We start from the raw sequence: 18,828 nt of genomic DNA on the forward strand, positions 1-18,828 counted from the left end.
ATCAGTTATTTTAAAAAATGTAAAAGATAGCAAGCAATACACCAATCTGCAAAACTGGAAAGCACACAAACCAGAAAAAAACAACAACCACAGTAAGAGGGGTGGGGAATGGATAGCCAAATTACCACCTACTCTAAATGCAGGTTAAAATAATATTATCACATTTAGTAGATGCATAGACCAGAAACAAATCCTGTATAATCTGGTTTATAATCTTATACAACACAATCTTATAGAAAAATGAGGGAGTGTAAAATTTAATCTCATTCATTTCATTTCCTTACAAAAGGAATTCACCAACATCTAATTTAAGGCAGGGAGGCATACCTGAGATTCTCCCACCAAGCCTCCAGTTCTTTCCAGGACCAAGGACAGCGTCAATGACATATCAGGATTAGGGATAATTATTCGGCTTTGATTGAGGAACCGGACAGTCCCATGCGGAGAGTCGCTCTTAGCAATAGTTATCTGGGTCACTAGGTGGAGCCCAAGGACTGCTCCCCCACTAGCACTTATTAGCTGGATTTCAAACTGCTCAGCATATTCTCTGTTACAGAAACAATAGAAAAGATCACATTTTGCTACCAAACATGACCTCTCCATATAGGCATCATTAAAATCTGAATGCCCAGCAATTCACCAGAACATTTGCATATATTCAATATTAATTATGGGTGGTTTACACTGTAGACATAAGAAAGGGAAAATAACTGCCAGTGCATGATCTGCATTTATATATGTAATTGCAGCTTATTTAACAGACACGTAGAAACTCTATTTTTAATTTCTTCATAAGAGAAATTTACAGGAAACCAGAAAAGAGACAGATAATAATGGTTGTTCTCTATTTTACTCTTGATCAATGTTTGCTTCACAGCTGAAAAATTTGTTTACAGCAAAAAAAAAAAAAAGTTTATCAGCAACTTTTAAAAGGAAGTTTTTAAGCAGAGGTTGGATGGCCGCCTGCCTTTGATGCTTTAGTTGAAATTCCTGAATTGCAAGGGTTGGATCAGATGACTCTTGGAGTCCCTTCTAACTCTACATTTCTATGATTCAAAAGATATTCTCATATATTTTTAGACCTCCTTATCCATTTCCCTATCATATGCAAAGAAGTCTTCAACATCATTACCTTTCATCGTCATCTATGATTAAGACACTGATGAAACTCTGGTTTTGGCCATGATGAAAAATGACAGAATTATTTATGACACTGTAGTCAACACCATCAGGAAGAGCTGAAATACTTCTAGATATGAAATCTGCAGTCACAAAGCCGTAATTCCCACGTCTTCGTACTACTGGAATCATTATCAATCCAACATCTTCTTCCACTACAAAAAATGAATTCAAAGTGAATGAGTGACATTTTCTAAATTGCATGCTTGTATATTGCCATATCATTTATTTTTTTACTTGAGTTTGGGGGGGGTACTCAGGCAATATTAGGAAATTGCCCCCAAATGCCACCATCGGTAGGACAAAAAATGGAATTGCAAAGTGATTTTTTCACAAAGACATTTGTTGCATATCCTTGAAAGCTGATTATTTCTACTTGTTTGAACCACAGAGGGAGAGAATCATTCAGAAGGTCCCTGTTGTTACATTTCATTTTACATTTCTCACAAGCTATTTAACCCATAGAGATTCATGGAAAAGCCTTGCATTTTCCAGTGCAGCACACAGTTATCCCTACTTACTGCTGTTCTCAGCTGCTGGACAGGGCTGAACTCCCACCATCCCCAAGAGCCAAGGGCATCTTGTGAGGAACAGCAGCAAAACATTCTGCTTTAGGGGTGATAGTATCAACTGGACATCAGTAAGAGTACCTGTCACAACAGTTATGTTTTTGTTTCCTGGCACTAAAAAACAACTTTAAACTCTGTTTGGGGGAGATGTTTAAGTGCACTTTTGCATTCTTCTGTAGCTATTGATGCCACCAAAGAAAATAAATAAGAAAATCGAAACCTAAAACAGGTACAAGATTTTGAATGGATAGTACTGCTTTATTATATTTTTATTACATTAATATTCTGCTTCTCCCTGACATGCATATCATGTGCATGGGATTCTGAAAAGACCTGCAGAGGTCGAGCAAGAGTGCTCAACCATCTATTTCCCCACCAAGCTCAGAGGCCATCATTAACAATGATAAAGTCATTCATTTGCTCTTCAAAATGCAGTATGGCGCTATATCCTTAACGTACCTTGCAGACTTGTATAGAGTGGATCAAATTCAATTATGCCCTCTGCATTGTCACTTTTCGATATAATGATTTTTATTACTGAGGCATTTCCTATCTCAGGGGGTTGGTCAACTTGCAGTCCATTTTCTTTTATCGTAAAATCAAATCCACTTGCAAAAGTATGTGAAGGGAAATATAAATAAATTAGGCAATAACCTTAGATTACTGGGTGTCCCAGTTTTTGTCCTGTGGCAAACTGGTTTAGTTCAGACATAGCTGCACTGCTAACCATAGTTTCATGCCAAGAGAATGAGCCTGGATTTGGTCCTGGTTTGCAATATAGATTAGTTGGGCAACTGCAAATTGTAGTAGCAGTAGTAGTAGAAGAAGAAGAAGAAGAAGAAGAAGAAGAAGAAGAAGAAGAACAACAACAACAACAACAACAATGCCCAGTCATTAATCTCTATCTTGCAATCTACAGTTGAATCCAAAACATAACATCAAGTAAGATATCCAGGGTTACTAGATTTTATATATATATGTACCACATATAGCAAATTCTGCCACCATGGTTAATCTTCTCCCATGCAATGAAATTTATTTTTACCTTCCCAGTAGTTCAACTTTTGTCATTTCTATTGAAAACTCCTCAGGACCTTCAGGCAGGTCATCATCATGGATTTCTGCATAAATAGTTTTCATAGTCTCCGTGGGTTCAAAAGTAACCTCTCTGAACATGAGAGTAAAATCCATGCCTTCAACTGCAGTTCCATTCATCGCCTGATACCAGAGGCGAATTTGCCCGTAATATCCATGTGAACGGACAACTGTGATATTAGCCTGTTGAGGACAAGCATTCCTTAAGGCTCCAAGGACACTACATCATGTTGCATTGTAACGTTGATTACAGCTGTATGTTATAACTGTTGCAGGTGCCGCACAATACTCATTACACACTTGTAAGAAACCATTATTTTAGGGTGGAGGCACATTATGACCATGGTCGTATAGTGGTTAGTATTCTGTGTTGTGCTTAAAACATTTTTGTTTAAGCAAGCTTACCCAGACATGCTTGAATCTTGTTTTAGTTTTTTGCTGATTTTAACTGTTTCTAAAATATTTTTACTTTTGTTTTCAACAGTTTTAATAATTTTACTACTTCTTGCAAGCTGTTTAGAGGTTTCGTTACAAACCAAGTGGTATATAAGTTTTGTTAAATAAATAAATACAATAAGTGAACTCCCCACTTGCCCATTTTTCTTCTTCAGACATCTGCAGCAGTTCCTGGGAGAATGCAAATTTCCCATAGGGGAAGTCACTTGCAGCCATGGTAATGTTTGCTGTGCTGGCAGACTCATTTATGATTCCTCCATCACTGATACCACTTAGGTGAAACTGATAGTGATGCTTTTCCTCCGGAACATCGTCATCTAGAGCCTAAAGAAATGCAAGCAGACAAACCAGGAAGAATTTTGCAATGTTCACCTTGATGGAAAGCCCATTTACATGGGAACCAAGATGCAAAATCTAACCAACATGGAACACTGCGGTCACAAGCCTATACTCGACGTATACAAGTGAAGGGGCTATCAAATACGGCAGAAGCCTTGTGACAGTGGCACAACATCAGATAGGCCACGGTCAAGGTAGCTATGCTGGAACAACATCTGGAATACACTGATAAAAGAGCCTGCCAATGCAGCCACAGTGCCAAAGAGGCACCTGCAGAATAGTTAAAATGGGTTGGAGTTGTGGGTGGAACTGGGGAAGCACAGAGGAGCATCCCACTTGTGCTGTATCCTATACTCCTGCAGACCAGTCACAAAGACCTGACTAAAGGAATTTCATCCCATTGGATTTGATGAGGGGAGAAATAACTCTAAGATAATATCTGCCTGCAAAAAACCCCATCATATACACATTGGAATAACATAGTATAGGATGTGATGCAAGTCAGCACCCAATCACAATGTACCCACTACAGTATATAAACCCCACAAATTAATACCATAACCTAGATGATAGGGCACACAGTATGGAGCTATCCTTATCTGGCCTCCAGTCTTGCCTACTTAGAGCTCAGAAGGGCAAACTCTATTGAGAGGAACTGTGGAGAAGAGCACTTCGTAAAAAGTGAGCACTTTGCACAAAGCAGCACACGTAAGGACTTGAGCACATTGCTGTCACTTCTCTTCCCAGAGTCCCAATAGGTACATTTTTTGTTGTTGTGGGTGTCATTGTTGTTAGTCCTCTGTGCATGTTGTGATCCAAAGTTGCACCTGTGAGCAGCACAAAGGGATTCAAACCAGGGACTCCCAATAGTGGGGTTACTGCTGTCTGTGACACTGGAACTCATGGGGTGAAGGAGCACTATGGGGTCACTACGTGTGCTGTGATGCAGGCAAGGGTTCTAGAGTCTTTTCCCAATTGCCATAGTTCATTAGTTCCTTCTGTGGTTGCAAGTGCCATGTGGACATCATTGGCACAGTTCCTGCTGGTGGACACTGGAGGTTTACATGACTAATGCAGTCATAACTGCTTTTTTGTGCCATTTGGAGATTTGTCATAGTGTTATGTTTTCCCCTCCTTTCTTTGGCTTAGTCTATAGAGGACACAGAGGGTATTACCCTCGCATAGCAGCAGCATATTTTCCCCTCCCATTCCATATAATGAGAGTATAGGATTGCTCAGCTGGGAAGAAGAAAAATATGTAGTTCATACCTGTATCAGTACGATGGCAGCAGACTGCCTGTCTTTCATGGTCAACATTCCTGATACCTCAGCAAATTTCTTCTGATCGGGTGGTGTTATATTCCAGGAGATGGTGACCTCTCCAAAAATCCCTGGCCCACGTACTAGGCTGCAGGCAATGACAGGAGCATGGTCAGGTTTCAAGTTTGATTTCATGGTTTTGGCTCTCCCTTCAATTACAAACACTGCAGTCAATCCTAAACAGATCTTTCGCCTGTCTTCAAATAAAGCTGCAGCAAATTATTGAGGTTTTTTAAATGGGGAAACTGTGTACTGAAACAACCATTTCTTGGATCTCTGAACTCATGTGAATTGTCACAAAATATATTGTTGCTTATTGTTTATTTAATTTCTATACCACCCTTTAAGATGACAGGGAGGTTTACAATATATATAGGCACTTTGTTTCAGTCTTAACATTTATTCATAATGTGGCATGGCGTATCAAAATCTGACCTGCAGCTGCATGGCATGTGAACTCCTGGGTATTCTGAGAGTGCTTCTGAACGCCAGCTTCTCTAACAATCATAAGCACAAAACTGGAAGCAAAGAAGGGGTGCCTCAGATAAGAAACACCTGTGCTTTTGCAGCTAGGCTGCAGAAGTGGTAGCGGTAAAAACTGTTACTCCTCGCATGTTGAGATAAGTAGTGGGTTTGGTCTAGCAGTACTCTGGAAAGGGATCAGAACTCTTGACATCTCATGTGTGGTGTGTGCTTGGCATGCCGGCATGCTGGTCACCCACCAAAATATTACGATAACTAGAGAAGCATTGGGAAGAACTCTGAGATTTCCCAGTCTAATTGAAAGCATAAGTGATGACTCCTCCCATAGTTCATTAAAATTAATTAAAGCTTTCACCAGATGGTGGGAATCTCAGGGCCAAAGTAAACGTGCATTTATTGCACAGTTTACCTTCGCATAGTTCATTTTTCTTTAACAAATACTTGGCTAGGAAGGGGGCATACGGCAGTTGAGGATTGTGGTATGGGAACAGGGACGCCAATAGGAGCAAACTATATGACAGACACTGCAAATAGTTTAGCTCTTTTTGGAAATATATTCCATAAAGTAATCAAAAATTTTATTTGGATTTGGATATAATTGTGTATGCGTGTCCTAACTTTGAGAGCCACAGATCCTGTCCTCCAATGATGTGAATGGAAACTACTAGAATTACCGTATTTTTTGCACCATAACACTCACTTTTTTCCTCCTAGAAAGTAAGGGGAAATGTCTGTGCGTGTTATGGAGCGAATGCCTGCGGGTGGCGGGGGGCATCTGCTGCAGTCGTGAGCAGAGGATCCATGGTTCCCCTTCCTTCCCTCCTCCGTGGTTACAAAGCATGGATCCACATGGATCCTCAGGATTTTTGCATTGGGCTACTCCAAACTCACTGTCAGATCACATGTCTGTGGCCACAGCATGAAGCACAAAGATCATATATCCACTATTTCGTTTAGAATTTTTTTTTTCTTGTTTTCCTCCTCTAAAAACTACGTGCGTGTTATGGTCTGGTGCGTGTTATAGAGCGAAAAATACGGTACTTGAGATTTCTACAAATGAGAGGACAGGGTTGTGACATTTTGACAAGGTTAGGGCATTAAAAAAACCCATAAAGCTGCAAATTGCTATAAAGCTTCTCATTCTTCTTGTTGCTCAACACTGGAAGGACCTAAAGGGTGACACAATAGCTAATTGGCATAAGACGGTTTGGCAAGTTGATATGTTGGAAAAATTAACAAATAATCTGCATCTGGCTAATGGAGCAAAATGTAAAGGTTATTTTGTGGCAGATTTGCCCTCTTTTATTCTACTAGCAGTGTGCAAAATGTTTTAGACTTGAATTTTGATACTTTTGGATAGGCTATACTGACAAATTAAAGTTTTTTAGTTTTTTATTGTTTTATTTTTGGCTCCCCTTGTTTGCTGTGTGAAATGAGCAGATTAACTGTTTTCTCCTGTTAAAATTCTGCTCATCAAAAATTTAAAACCTAAAAGAAAAGAAAGCTCCATATATACAGCAGTGGGATCTACTTCTTGGCAAATCCACATTGACACAAATTTATAGATCACAACAGTGTTTTACAATGAATGTAGAGATCTCAGAGATGTTGTTGTTGTTGTTGTTTAGTCGTTTAGTCGTGTCCGACTCTTCGTGACCCCATGGACCAGAGAACGCCAGGCACTCTTGTCCTCCACTGCCCCCCGCCTCAGAGATGTACCTACCCAATAAAAGCTGTCCCATTGTATTTTCCTATGGGCTCGCCGATCAGGATATGGGTGGATGATGAAGCTATCCCAACAATCCCAGAAGCTCCCAGGTCTCCCAATACAGTAATGGTTGCCACACCTGTGAATACAAAAAAAAGTTTCCTAATTAAAAAACAAAAATCACAGACATAACTGATTAATCTTTACTCTGTTTCCTCTTTGGATGAAAAGCAGAGGGGCTTACACATACAAAAGAGACACATTTTTCGCAGGGCCCTCATGACATTGGGTTGTACCCAATGGCATTTTTGTTCTGTCTGTAGAAAAGGGAGGAAAGCCACACACACCATGCAGCCACACACATGCCCTGGGGGAAAAAACCTGCAGAGATTTGAGGTACCTTCTGCAGCAGAATTAGGGTGGCTTAGGAGGCTGCATGAAAGAAGGAAATTAACAAAAAAATAGCTATCCTCTCAGTTCCACTGACAGAGGCATTTGGTCAGCTGAGTGACTTTGCTGAACAGAACCCCCAGTTTCATTCAGTTCTCACTATTGCCACAGTCAAACTTTTTTTGGGGGGGAATGTAAATTTGCCACTGCGAAACACTAACATTAGGCTCTACAATTAAATTGTAAGGCAATCCTTGTTATCGCCACTTGTTCTATAAAGTATCATTAGTTTATTTTTCAGTTTAATTTATTTTACGTGTTAATTGGCTGAGACAAACAAGAGCTTTAGTGCTCAGCAGTTAATAAGTTTGTTTGCAAGGCAAGAACTCCACTGAGTGCTGAGAGGTCAGAAGGAAATTTATTGCAGGTGTTCAGAATGCAGTTTTACATTTCTACTCTGAATACCAGTTCAAATTAAACCTTATTTTCATAGGAGTAGAGAAAGTTGCCTTATACTGAGACATATCATTGGTCCATCTAGTTCTGTATTGTGTACAATGACTAGCAGCAACATTCTAGGCTTTTAGATTGGGGCATAGCTGTCAACTTTTCCCTTTTCTTGTGAGGAATCCTATTCAGAATAAGGGAACGTCCCTTAAAAAAAGGAAAAACTTGACAGCTATGGATTGGGGTCTCTCTCAGCCCCACCTGGAGATGTCAGGCTTTCAGCCTGGTACCTTCTGCATGCAAAGCAGATGTTCTACCAGTGACCCACAGCCTTCCCTCTTAATTTCAGGAGGGACAAAGTATGTTAAAACACAATGCAATTTCTACCTTGAGAACTCAGGTATCAGAATAACAGCTAATGTGAATGTTCAGGACAAAGGGTCCCCTTACGTTTTTAAACATTGATTTACTTGGTCAGTAAAAGACTTTTATCTTAATGTTGGGGGCAGAGAGCCACCTAATCAAATCCACTCCTTAATTCTACCCAAATTTACCCAGATTATGCCACTCTGTAACCTTTTACAAACAGCAGGTAAGGGGAAAGTCATGAAAGCAGGCCAACTGGACCCCCATGGCCTCCCTGTAATTCAAGCACTTATCGTCTTTGGACATTCAGTGGAAATGGCTTTCCCAGCTTATGTTTACCATTTATTGGTGAGATCTCTGTGCCATCAGTAGAGACCAGTTGAATTGTGTAACTTTCATCACCTTCCAACAGACCATCTTGAATTGCTTGCAAAACTATGGTTTTTTGGGATTCCATCTGTATTAGAATGGAGCAGACAATAGTTCAACTTACAGCTGTCACTTAGTATATTAACAGAAGAGAATGTACCTTCAGTTCTAAGCAAAATTTACCATATCTAATTAATTAAACAACAACAACATTCTGTCAAGACAGATTTAGCCTCTCAGGTGGCTCTTTGGTGAAGCAGAAGGTGTCTAATTACGAATGTAGAAAATGGACTCCTCAGAAAAAATGTGGCAATGACTCATCTGGAAGAGAAGTTGTCACCCCTTCTCTAGCAGCAGTTAAAGCCAGACCAATCTCACCACAGGTGATCTTAAATAAATCTTCCTGCTTACTTTCTGAGTCAAGTTAACGGTGCAAATAGTGCACCACATTGGGGCCAAACAACACAACAATTTGTCTCTATAAGTACGGCTGATAGCATTCAGGGGTATTTAGGCATGTTCAGGACCTCATATAGAAGATTGTTTTCTTCAGTTCCATGACCCTCAGATAGACTGGTAGAAGGATACACAAGCATCAAAGAAAAAAGGGAAATGGTAGAAAACAGTAGGTTTACCTCAGCAAAGAGAAGAGTCCCATTGAGAGGAGTGAGATCATATTTAGCTGCCTCCTCTAGTATCCAAATGAGCCGAACTTCCCCCTTGCCTCCTTCACTCCGACTTACAGTAAGAAACACATTTGCGGCAGGATCATCAATTGACTGAGGCTCCTTCACAGTTACCTAAAACAATGAAGGCAAGAAAAGGTTAGACCAGATATGGCACACTTTGCACATATGGATGCTAACGTGGGAAAATAAGTGGAAGTTACACACACACACACACACACACACACACACCAAAACACCAAGTACCTGGTGTCCAAAGAAAGATAGCACTAACATCCTTTAAGTACCACACATGGAGTACCTGATCCATTACTGGAACCCCCAATACAGAACCCAGTGTCAGATTAACAGATCCAGTGCCAGTAGGGAACTGTATAGAAGCAGCAGCCAACTTCTGTGCACATACCAGCCTCTCTAGGTAGAAACTAAAACATCTATTTGCTCTCTACACTCAGCATTCTGATTCGTGACTCATACTTCCTACTTCTTTTATTTTATTTTTTTCAAGTGGGTGGGAAACATACAAAATACTAGTATTTGATTCAACAGAACAATCATTCAGCAAAACCCATCAACAGAAATGCTACAAACTTTGTGGGAAATGTTCAGTTTTCTCCTTTCGACATCTGAAACAGTGATGACATTTGTGAAACAAATGAATTTGTTTATTACATTTAATTATAAACCTGCTCAGCATGTACCACTTACAGTGTCATATGGACATAACCTAGTGTCCTTCCTGCGCAACAGTCTCCTAGCAACCACAGGCTTGAGGATGATCTGAAACATGCCTATCTTAAAAACCTGCTTACAAATAACATCCTTTCTCTGGTACTGAACCTGGCTACTATGTGCATCTCTAACAATAAAGCTATCTAGGTAAGGAAGCAAACCAAAGATTAATGAGGCTCTGTGTTGGAACACTGGAATACATGGAAATCAAAGAAGCAATTTTGAAATTCAATTTACAGAGAAAAATCCATTTTTTAAAAAAATATATACCATACCATATGCAAGCAATTTCGCTACTTTGCCTTATGTGGAGAGTTGGCATGTGAAAAATGAAACCAGTTTAAATGCCCAAAATATAAACCTGGCAACTTTGCTCATGACACTTTCCATCACCTTTGGCCTAAAGTAGCCACTGATTCATGCAACACAGTAAGCCAAACTCTGGTTTAAGGAAACTGTGTGAATATGCAGGCTCCCAGACAGGAGTTTGCAGCCATTTTGCTCCTCCCACATTTTTTCTACTGTTGCACAATGGTGAGCTATGCTCTTCATGGTTAGTGTGGAGAGAGCTTAACCATGACGCACAAAGCCAAACCTTTGATTAGCTCAGTGTGATACAGCAGTAAAAGAACCAGAGAGGAGCAAAGCAGCTGTGAGCATCTTCCCCCACCAAGCCAACACATTCGCATGGTCTTCCTAAGCCACAGTGTGTTTTGCCATGTTGTGCAAAGCAGCTCATTATCAGTGAAAAGTTAGGACCTAAGAAATGATGTCCTCCTCTAACAATATGTACTGCAATTTACTTTGTGTCATGACATGATCAAACTTTGTGTCTCCCCAAACCCTTTCTACATCATTGGCAGGGGCAAAGGAGTCACACAGCATGATGACATGAAACCAGGGCATGAGACAAGCTGTACTAAGTTGTGGTGGAGAAGAAACTCAGCGGCAGGCTGCCATGTTTTCTGTAGCAGCTAGTTTTGCTCTCAGCCCCAGGGGTAGGTTTGTAGTTCCTAAAGAAATATTCCTAATAGCATTACGGAAATAATAATTTTTAAATGATTAAAGAATAAAGGAAGGCTATATAGCCTCTGGGCTCATGAGATATGGAGACAAGGAATGGAGGCAGCTCCACAGCTGGTATATGTGTTGACTGACTGAACAACTTCCAGTTTACTTGAAAAACATGCAAAAGAAAAAGCTCTTCCCTTTCTCAGCCACATGATTTCTTGTGGTGAATTAGCTGCCATTTCAAGATTCACAGCTTTACATTTTGGTTTTGTTATACAACAACAGCACTTATAATATGTATGCATTATAAAAGTTTTATAAAATGTAAGTAGTTTTGTTTGGATGGGTGCTTCATTCAATATTTCCCTGACATTTTTAAGTAATTGGTGATTCAACAGCTACAGAACCAAGACCACACAAACATTCCCAATTGTACTACTTACATGCTTTTCTTCAAACCCAAATACGCCAACAGGAGAGTCATTTGGTGGAATAGTGACAGTCACTTGCACATCCTCCCCTAATCGGGCACCACCTGTCACTCTGACTAAAGTGACAGTGAACATCTCTAAAAACTCAACAAGGTCATCATCTATGATGGTGATCTCTATCACTCCTGTCACCTGGAAAAACAAAACAAAACTCTGTGAAATAGGTGACATATATCATTATATGATGAACATGCTGCAACTTAGACAATACAATCAGTGAATGGCACCCTGACATAAATCCAAACACAGAGAGTGTACAGTCCTTGTTGAAACCAACAAGTGTATGTACCAGGTGCTTTAAAAAATCCTAAAGGAAGATTAAACATTCTGTGCTGACCTTTGAAACCTGTATAAAACTGTGTTTGCTTTTGGGGTACATTTTTACCTTGCTAGCCATAGACATAGGGAATTATGCAGGGGGCCTTTCAAATCCCTTTCAAATCTTCCATACAAATTGCACATGAAGAATGAAAAGCTGTGAATATGTGAAGGATGATGCTGTGCCTGTGTTCTATTTTGTTTTTTAAAGAGAGGAAACGTGATGGGCATGTGATGGAACTGTCACATGATTAACTGCATTCATCATGTGAAGAACATAGTCATGAAAACATAGAAACTAAGGAGTACAAGATGATCTAAAATGTTGTGAATTTTTGCATCAGCATACTCCATACTTCTCCATCAGCAAATGTTAGGTTCCCGGATGACGGCGTGAAGTCTTCCAGGCTAGCGGTGGCAGGTGTGGCTTCCCAATACAGATTTACTGATCCAAATTTTCCTGCCCCTCGAGCAACTGGTAGCTTCAGAACATTATCTGGTGGAGGAACTTCAAAGCCAGCTACCATTCCACTCATATCCTGGAAAGAAAGCAGTATTTTAAATTCAGCTTGGGACAGTTATTCAGAGCACTATAATGATTGCATTTCTGACATAGAAAAGCCGGGATATCAAACCATGGTTTGAAGTTGGTTTTAAAATCTGGCATGTTCCAAGCCTAGCAGCCGTAGCTTTCCTGGTTCAGATGAAACAGGAAACAATGGTTATTTATAGATTTTCTTGTTTAATTGTAGGCCTGCTCCCATGTTACACTGTACAAGCTATCTCTGCACATGTACAAGTGTTTGTGTGAAAAAGCATACACTTGTTGATTTTTACATGTCAACTGCTGAGTGCATAGGTGCACAGACTATACACTTGCTGAATGTTGCATGTGAATAATTGTATGACTGCACAGCTCAGCTATTTGGGGACACAGACTGTGAACTCAAATGTACTCGTGACTTGGGCAAAAGGTAGAACAAAGAGGTCGCATGTGTGGTTGAAAGGCTAGTGCAGAGGTGACCAATGTGGGGACCTCCAGATGTTGAACTCCAGCTCCCATCAGCCCCAGACAACATGACCAATGATCAGGGATGATGAAAGAAACATCTATGGGACACTACACTGGCATCCCCAGGGCAAGTGATATCTCAGCTTCTTAAGCTGAGATATAAAATGCCCCAATCAGCCCAACCATCTACAAACAAAGTCAGTTTCAGATTACTGAGACCAAGAATAACGACAGCATGGGGGCATTGACATTTTTCAGTTTGTTCTCACCTTGGCAGCACTGAAATAAAATATTCCTCTAGGATCATCATTCTCTTCAATTGTTATCTCAGCTATTTCTAAGCCAAGTCTTTTCACACTTGGCCCTCCGCCAGTAAGGGATGAGTCCAGCAACTGTACACTGCTAATATTGATTACAAATATCTCCTGTAATTCTGGAATGTTATCCTGTCGGGGTGGAAATGACAGATGGAAAGGTGGAATGTGAATCTCTCAAATACTGGGGCTGTAACAAAATGGACACACACTTCCCCCATTCTTTTGCCTATGAAAATATTGCATTGCAATTGCATCTTATTATTGTATATGCAAATTGCCCTTGCAAAGTATAAAGGCCCCATCACACTTATATAGAGCTAGCATTTTGGCCATAGTACTTGACTCTAGGCCTAGTTCAGTGGTTCCCAATTAGCTAAGTACTGCGGACCCCCTGTTTTTCAAAAGCCAAGCCATGGACCCCCTACTTTTGACAATTTTGATATCTCTGTGGTACTTTTTGTTGTGAATGCTGCCACAGATCCCCTGAGTGGGTTATGTAAATTCCCTCGGGTCCACAGACCACCAGTTCAGAACCACTGGCCTAGTTCATACATCACCTCAGTCCAGTCTCAGTGAGCAGAAACCAAGGCGGTAATCCTATGCATGGGAGTAAGCGCTATCAAACAGAGCAGAAACTATTTCTGAGTAATCACTGCAGCCTGAAAATCTCAGCAGTTATAAACCATACATTCAAAGCACATTGATTCTCCCAAAGAATCCTGGGAATCGCAGTTTACCCCTCAAAGAGCTATAATTCCCAGGATTCTCTGAGGGAAGTCATGTGCTTTAAATATATGGCGTTTACAAAGTCTAGGACTCCAAACAGTAATGGGTGCCCTGACCCAACTATAAACAAGAATTGGGCAGCTGGTTTAGGAGACCAGTCAAATAAATTAGAATAAACATTTTCTTCTATTCTGAGCTTTGTAAACCTGGCTGAATTTTAGAACGTGTGTTATCAAAGTGCATCTTGAGAACATAGGATTGTATCCCATATTAGTCATAAAATGGCTAATTGTGTTCTGTTAATTTCAATGGGCCTGCTCTGAGCAGAACTTGTTTAGATGCAATCTGTAGGGCACTGATTGTGAACTTTGTTTCCCATCATGGCCTCATGCATCACAATGCATCCTCCCACACCCTTATCACATGTGCTTCATGTACAAACGAAGTAGATCAACAGAGCACAGACAGAGGCGGCAGCTGTAGAGTAACAAGTAGCAGAAGTGAATTTGCCTATTTGCTAGATGATCTGGCATGCTGCATCTTTTGCCAGTCATCAGAACTGTCAGGAATTTGGGTAGAGTTTGGCTGCTTAGTCACATCAACCATGGAGAGCTACATGAGTGAAGGAAAAAGATATATTAAAATACTCACTGGCAAAATGACTACATTTACTGAAGCCATTGTCACGTTTGCTGGCATAATAATGGTCTTGTTTTCCAACCTATAATCCTCATTTTCAATGGCTTGATTGACAAGCGGGATTGAAAAAATGGACTGGGGCATCAACTGCACACTGATATCACCAGCAAATCCTTGTTCTCTAAGAACATGTAAAGTAACGATGGTGGGTTTCTCTGAAAAGATTGGAGAAAAAACTTGTAATAAAGTTTTAAAATATTTATTTATTTATTGTTACATTTATATTCCACCCTTTCTTCAAAGAGCTAAAGGTGGCACACACACAACACACCTGTCAAGTAGGTTATCACTCAGTGGGCTTCATGACAGAGTGGTGATTAAAACCCTGGTCCCCTAAGTCCTACTCCAGCACTCTAACCATTACTCCACATTGGATCTCTTACCCAACATGTCTTTGATATAATTTCTGAAACAGAATAAATTTATTTTCTTCTAGTTCAGTGGAACTGCAGTGGAAACATTTCTTGGAGGTGGGGGCAAATGATCGAAATCTGGGGCTAGTAGCACTTTACAATTCAAAGCTATATTGGTCAGTAAAGCAAGCTGAGTGCTGCAACCCCAGAGTTGTTCATGACTGGACTTAACTGTCAGGGGTCCTTTACCTTTACCTTTTTATCGGTACATTTGATTCAACTCAGTTTTATTCTGGTTGGTCCTTACAAGAACCAAGTAACTAAGAAGTGGTGCCAGAGTTTGATTCCACCATGCTCCAGACCCTTTTCTGTTTGTGTCATATGCTTCAGATTGTAAGCCTAAGACAGGGACTGCCTTATCCCAGGCTGTTCTGGAGTTTTCTTCAGCTGAAGAGTGGCATTAAAATGAATAAAACAATATATTTACTTAAAATAAAACAACAGTTGAAATAACAGAACACACTGTGATGCAATGAATCAGCAACAAATGTTGGGATCTGCCTTGCTTTGCTCCCTTTCATTATATCAGAACTTGAAAAGCATCCAGCAGGGCTAACTGAATAGCAACGACTCATTCAATAAATTACATTTAAAAAACTGCATCAACAGGGCCAAGAAAATCTGCCCAATCTGGACATGACTGAAAGCAAAATTAGATGGCTAAAACATGCGAGGCCAAGCCCTGTGCTACAGCAGAGGGTGGAAATATTTTGCGAAGCAAGCCTCTTAAGGTGTTTTGTACTCGGGCACAAGTACAAAATGCACGCATGGAGGATGCAGAGATAATACTGTACATTCTCTTGTTAAAATATACAGATCTCACTGCTATATCACTGCATCTCAAAGGTGTGGGGTTTTTTAACTCATTAGGCAGGAAAAAAAATACTAAGAGGACTATCTTAACTTTTCCCGTCTGCCAGTGAACAGGAGCACCAGTAGATAGTGGGCTCCACCACTGTGGAAGCCTCGGCTGCACCAAGGTGAGCTGACAGCTATGGCCAGCATTTTCCCCACAGATGAAAGTCCCCAAACTTTCTGAGGCAAGGAAGGGGCAGGCTGATGGCAACTTTGGGTCCTCAGACTCTCCTCAGGGCTGATGTAGTTAGGACAAGGGAAGCAACAGCTGGCACAAGCCAATAGGTGGATGTACTTCTTTCTTCCCGGCCCCCAATCAAGACTGCTCTGTAAAGCTGAACTGTTCTCATAAAGAAATCTGGAAATATTTTTAATTACCTGCCCATCACCAGCAGGTCCCAGGATGGGTTACAGCAATTTAAATTTTGATATTAAAACTGGTTAAAACAAATTACCATCACAGGAAAATGTGCTTTTCACAGGAGGATCACAGAATTGACTCACCTTCAGGTTCCGCTACTTTAACAAAGCGAGAGTCTGTATGCCATCCTACTGTGCCGTAAGGAATGTCATTAGGCAAAATGGAAAGTACAGCTTTTGCTCTGTTTGGATCAATGGTGGCTCCACTTTTGGGATCCAGAACTCCCATAGTGCTGACATGAGTAAGAGTTATAATCACAGTCTCTGCAACTTCAGGAATGACATCCGCAAGGACTGTTAAGGTGATTGTGGACAAGGCTTGACCTTCCGAAAATGTAATCTAAAGAGTAGATCCATTGAAATGAATAGGCTTAAATTAGGCATGTTGCAGATTGTACTTTTGCTCATGCAAGAAGTAGTTCATGATTTAGGCTGGTTTGTTCATATCCCATATGGTCTCATGCCCCTCAGGAGCTCATAATGGCTGCATTTGCTCACAATGGAAACCAAAGTGCATTTCAAATGACCAAGTCATTATCCATGACATCATAAGTCAATAGAAGAAAACTTTTTCTCCTGTTAATCTGTCAGCAAACATGATTTTTAGTGCTTACATATGCAACTTAGTAATTAATTAGATTACTTGTATACTAGTAATTAGAGCTTTACACATTTTCTGCAGCTAATATTCAGCTTGACAAAATACGTACCACCCCTGAAGTTGGAAATATATCGTTAATGCTCCCATGGGCCTCCCACTGTACTGTAACACGCCCATAGGTACTTATTAAGCGTTCAACATTCAAGGTGATCAAAGTGTCCTTTTCCATTTCTTCTACTTGTTTAAATAAAGAATTCTAAAAAATGTACAAATGAAATAGAAAAGCATGTGAGCAACTTCAACAGGAATGCATAAAAAGGTTACAGCTAAGTAGCATGGGGGGACGGACGGACTTGATTCTTCATATTTAATTTCCAAATCAATATATAAGGAGTTTTACATATACATTAACTTCATTTTTTAAAATAGTCCAAGTTCTCATATGTTTCAGGAAAGCCACTCCCGAATTTAGGAGGGGGGGTGTTGTGGGCTCACGACCCCGCCCACACTCTCGCGGGGCTGGTGCCAGCCCCGCAGGATCAGGGGATTCCCATTACTATTCATCTCCTGCAGCGTCAGCCAATCGGCTGGCGGCAGGGGCGGGCCAACCTAGGGGCACTTAAGGTCGGGGCAGCCCCTGGCTCGCCCCTTTCCCTCCTCTACAGCAGCTGCGATTTCCCACCCACCCGCCCTTTAGGTTTGGCATTCGGACTTTGCTATGGGCTTCGGCTGGTCGCCACAAGGGGCCTGGTAGGAGTTTTTCCATTTGGCTAATTGGCTGGAATTTTGAAGCCACTTGGTTTTTTCGCCTACCTCGTAGCAACGTCACAACTCCTTGGTCTTGGCGGTTAGGCATTGGCCGGGGTATTGTCATGCAAATGAGATCGGGGGGGAGGAACGCCATCACCTCCCCCAAATCTTGAAGGGTAGTTCGTTAAAGGACTCCGAGGGGCGTCGCCTCGTCCGAAACCTACGGAGGCTAGGGCCTAAAGCGCGCTCCCGAGCGGTAACCCCTCGGGGAGCGCCTAGGGATGTGCATCTCGGGGGCTCCCCCTGCTGGTGTTTAACCCTTCCCGGTTAGACCCGATAGTCTGTTAGGGCCAATGCCTAAGCCAATACCACTCTTACCTGTAATCAATAAAGTTGTGGCCATTTTTCGCCCATTAACCTAAATTTCTGGTGTCCGGTGTCTTTACTTACTCCATCTGGGAGGGGGCGGGAATAGCCACACAAAGGCGTGTTCTCCTTCGTGTTCTCCTCCTTTGACCTTGCTATGCCTGTCATGGGGTCATTTGCTTTTGGGGCAGGGGCCCGGTAGGAATTTTGTCCATCTGGCTGATTGGCTGGGGCCATTTGGTTTTTGCCTACTGCATAGCAAATTGTCACAACTTGTAAGGTTGCAGTTAGGCATTGGTTTATGGTTTGGTTGGTTGAGGGGCATGGATTGGCTGTGCCTGCCCCTCTAATGCTGCTGCTGCAAGTGATTCCGTTAAAGGAATTGGGGGCTAACTATTGCTTGTCCACCCTGTCAAGGGGGCTCGGGCCACTGCAAGAGCTCCTGGCTGCATTTGGGGAGGGCTGAGGGCAGGTTCCCTGCTCTGTCACTACCCCCAAGTGTATTCCCCTTTTCTGACTTTCGCAGGCGTGCGGAATGTCAGTCTGTCCCCCACAGTGGGGGCAGATAGTCGCAACCAATGCCTAAGCAACCACTCACATGTTTGTATTTTAATAAAGTTGTGGCCAAAATTATGCCAAAAACCTTAAACAAAAAGATTTGGTGTGATGTGTGAGTTATTGGGGTGGCCCTGGGGACCTCCACACGCAAC

At 41.3% G+C, this 18,828-nt stretch overlaps 1 protein-coding gene across 5 annotated transcripts in view; it reads right to left on the bottom strand.

The window, feature by feature from the left end:
* The window catches only part of ADGRV1 (adhesion G protein-coupled receptor V1), a 241,486-nt gene that overhangs the window by 135,478 nt on the left and 87,180 nt on the right, over positions 1–18,828 (bottom strand). For all 5 annotated transcript variants that reach the window (XM_079995244.1, XM_079995245.1, XM_079995246.1 and 2 more), the window contains 15 exons: positions 17,112–17,258; positions 16,486–16,741; positions 14,666–14,868; positions 13,241–13,417; positions 12,316–12,498; positions 11,594–11,773; positions 9,357–9,521; positions 8,692–8,809; positions 7,165–7,288; positions 4,908–5,046; positions 3,438–3,623; positions 2,794–3,026; positions 2,208–2,356; positions 1,133–1,334; positions 328–547 (listed from right to left, as the gene is read on the bottom strand). In XM_079995244.1, coding sequence (XP_079851370.1) covers positions 328–547; positions 1,133–1,334; positions 2,208–2,356; positions 2,794–3,026; positions 3,438–3,623; positions 4,908–5,046; positions 7,165–7,288; positions 8,692–8,809; positions 9,357–9,521; positions 11,594–11,773; positions 12,316–12,498; positions 13,241–13,417; positions 14,666–14,868; positions 16,486–16,741; positions 17,112–17,258 — 2,682 coding nt within the window. The remainder of the gene's footprint in view (positions 1–327; positions 548–1,132; positions 1,335–2,207; positions 2,357–2,793; positions 3,027–3,437; positions 3,624–4,907; positions 5,047–7,164; positions 7,289–8,691; positions 8,810–9,356; positions 9,522–11,593; positions 11,774–12,315; positions 12,499–13,240; positions 13,418–14,665; positions 14,869–16,485; positions 16,742–17,111; positions 17,259–18,828) is intronic.

The sequence above is a fragment of the Podarcis cretensis genome (assembly GCF_951804945.1).
Source record: "Podarcis cretensis genome assembly, chromosome: 11".
In the NCBI taxonomy this organism is placed as follows: Eukaryota; Metazoa; Chordata; class Lepidosauria; order Squamata; family Lacertidae; genus Podarcis; species Podarcis cretensis.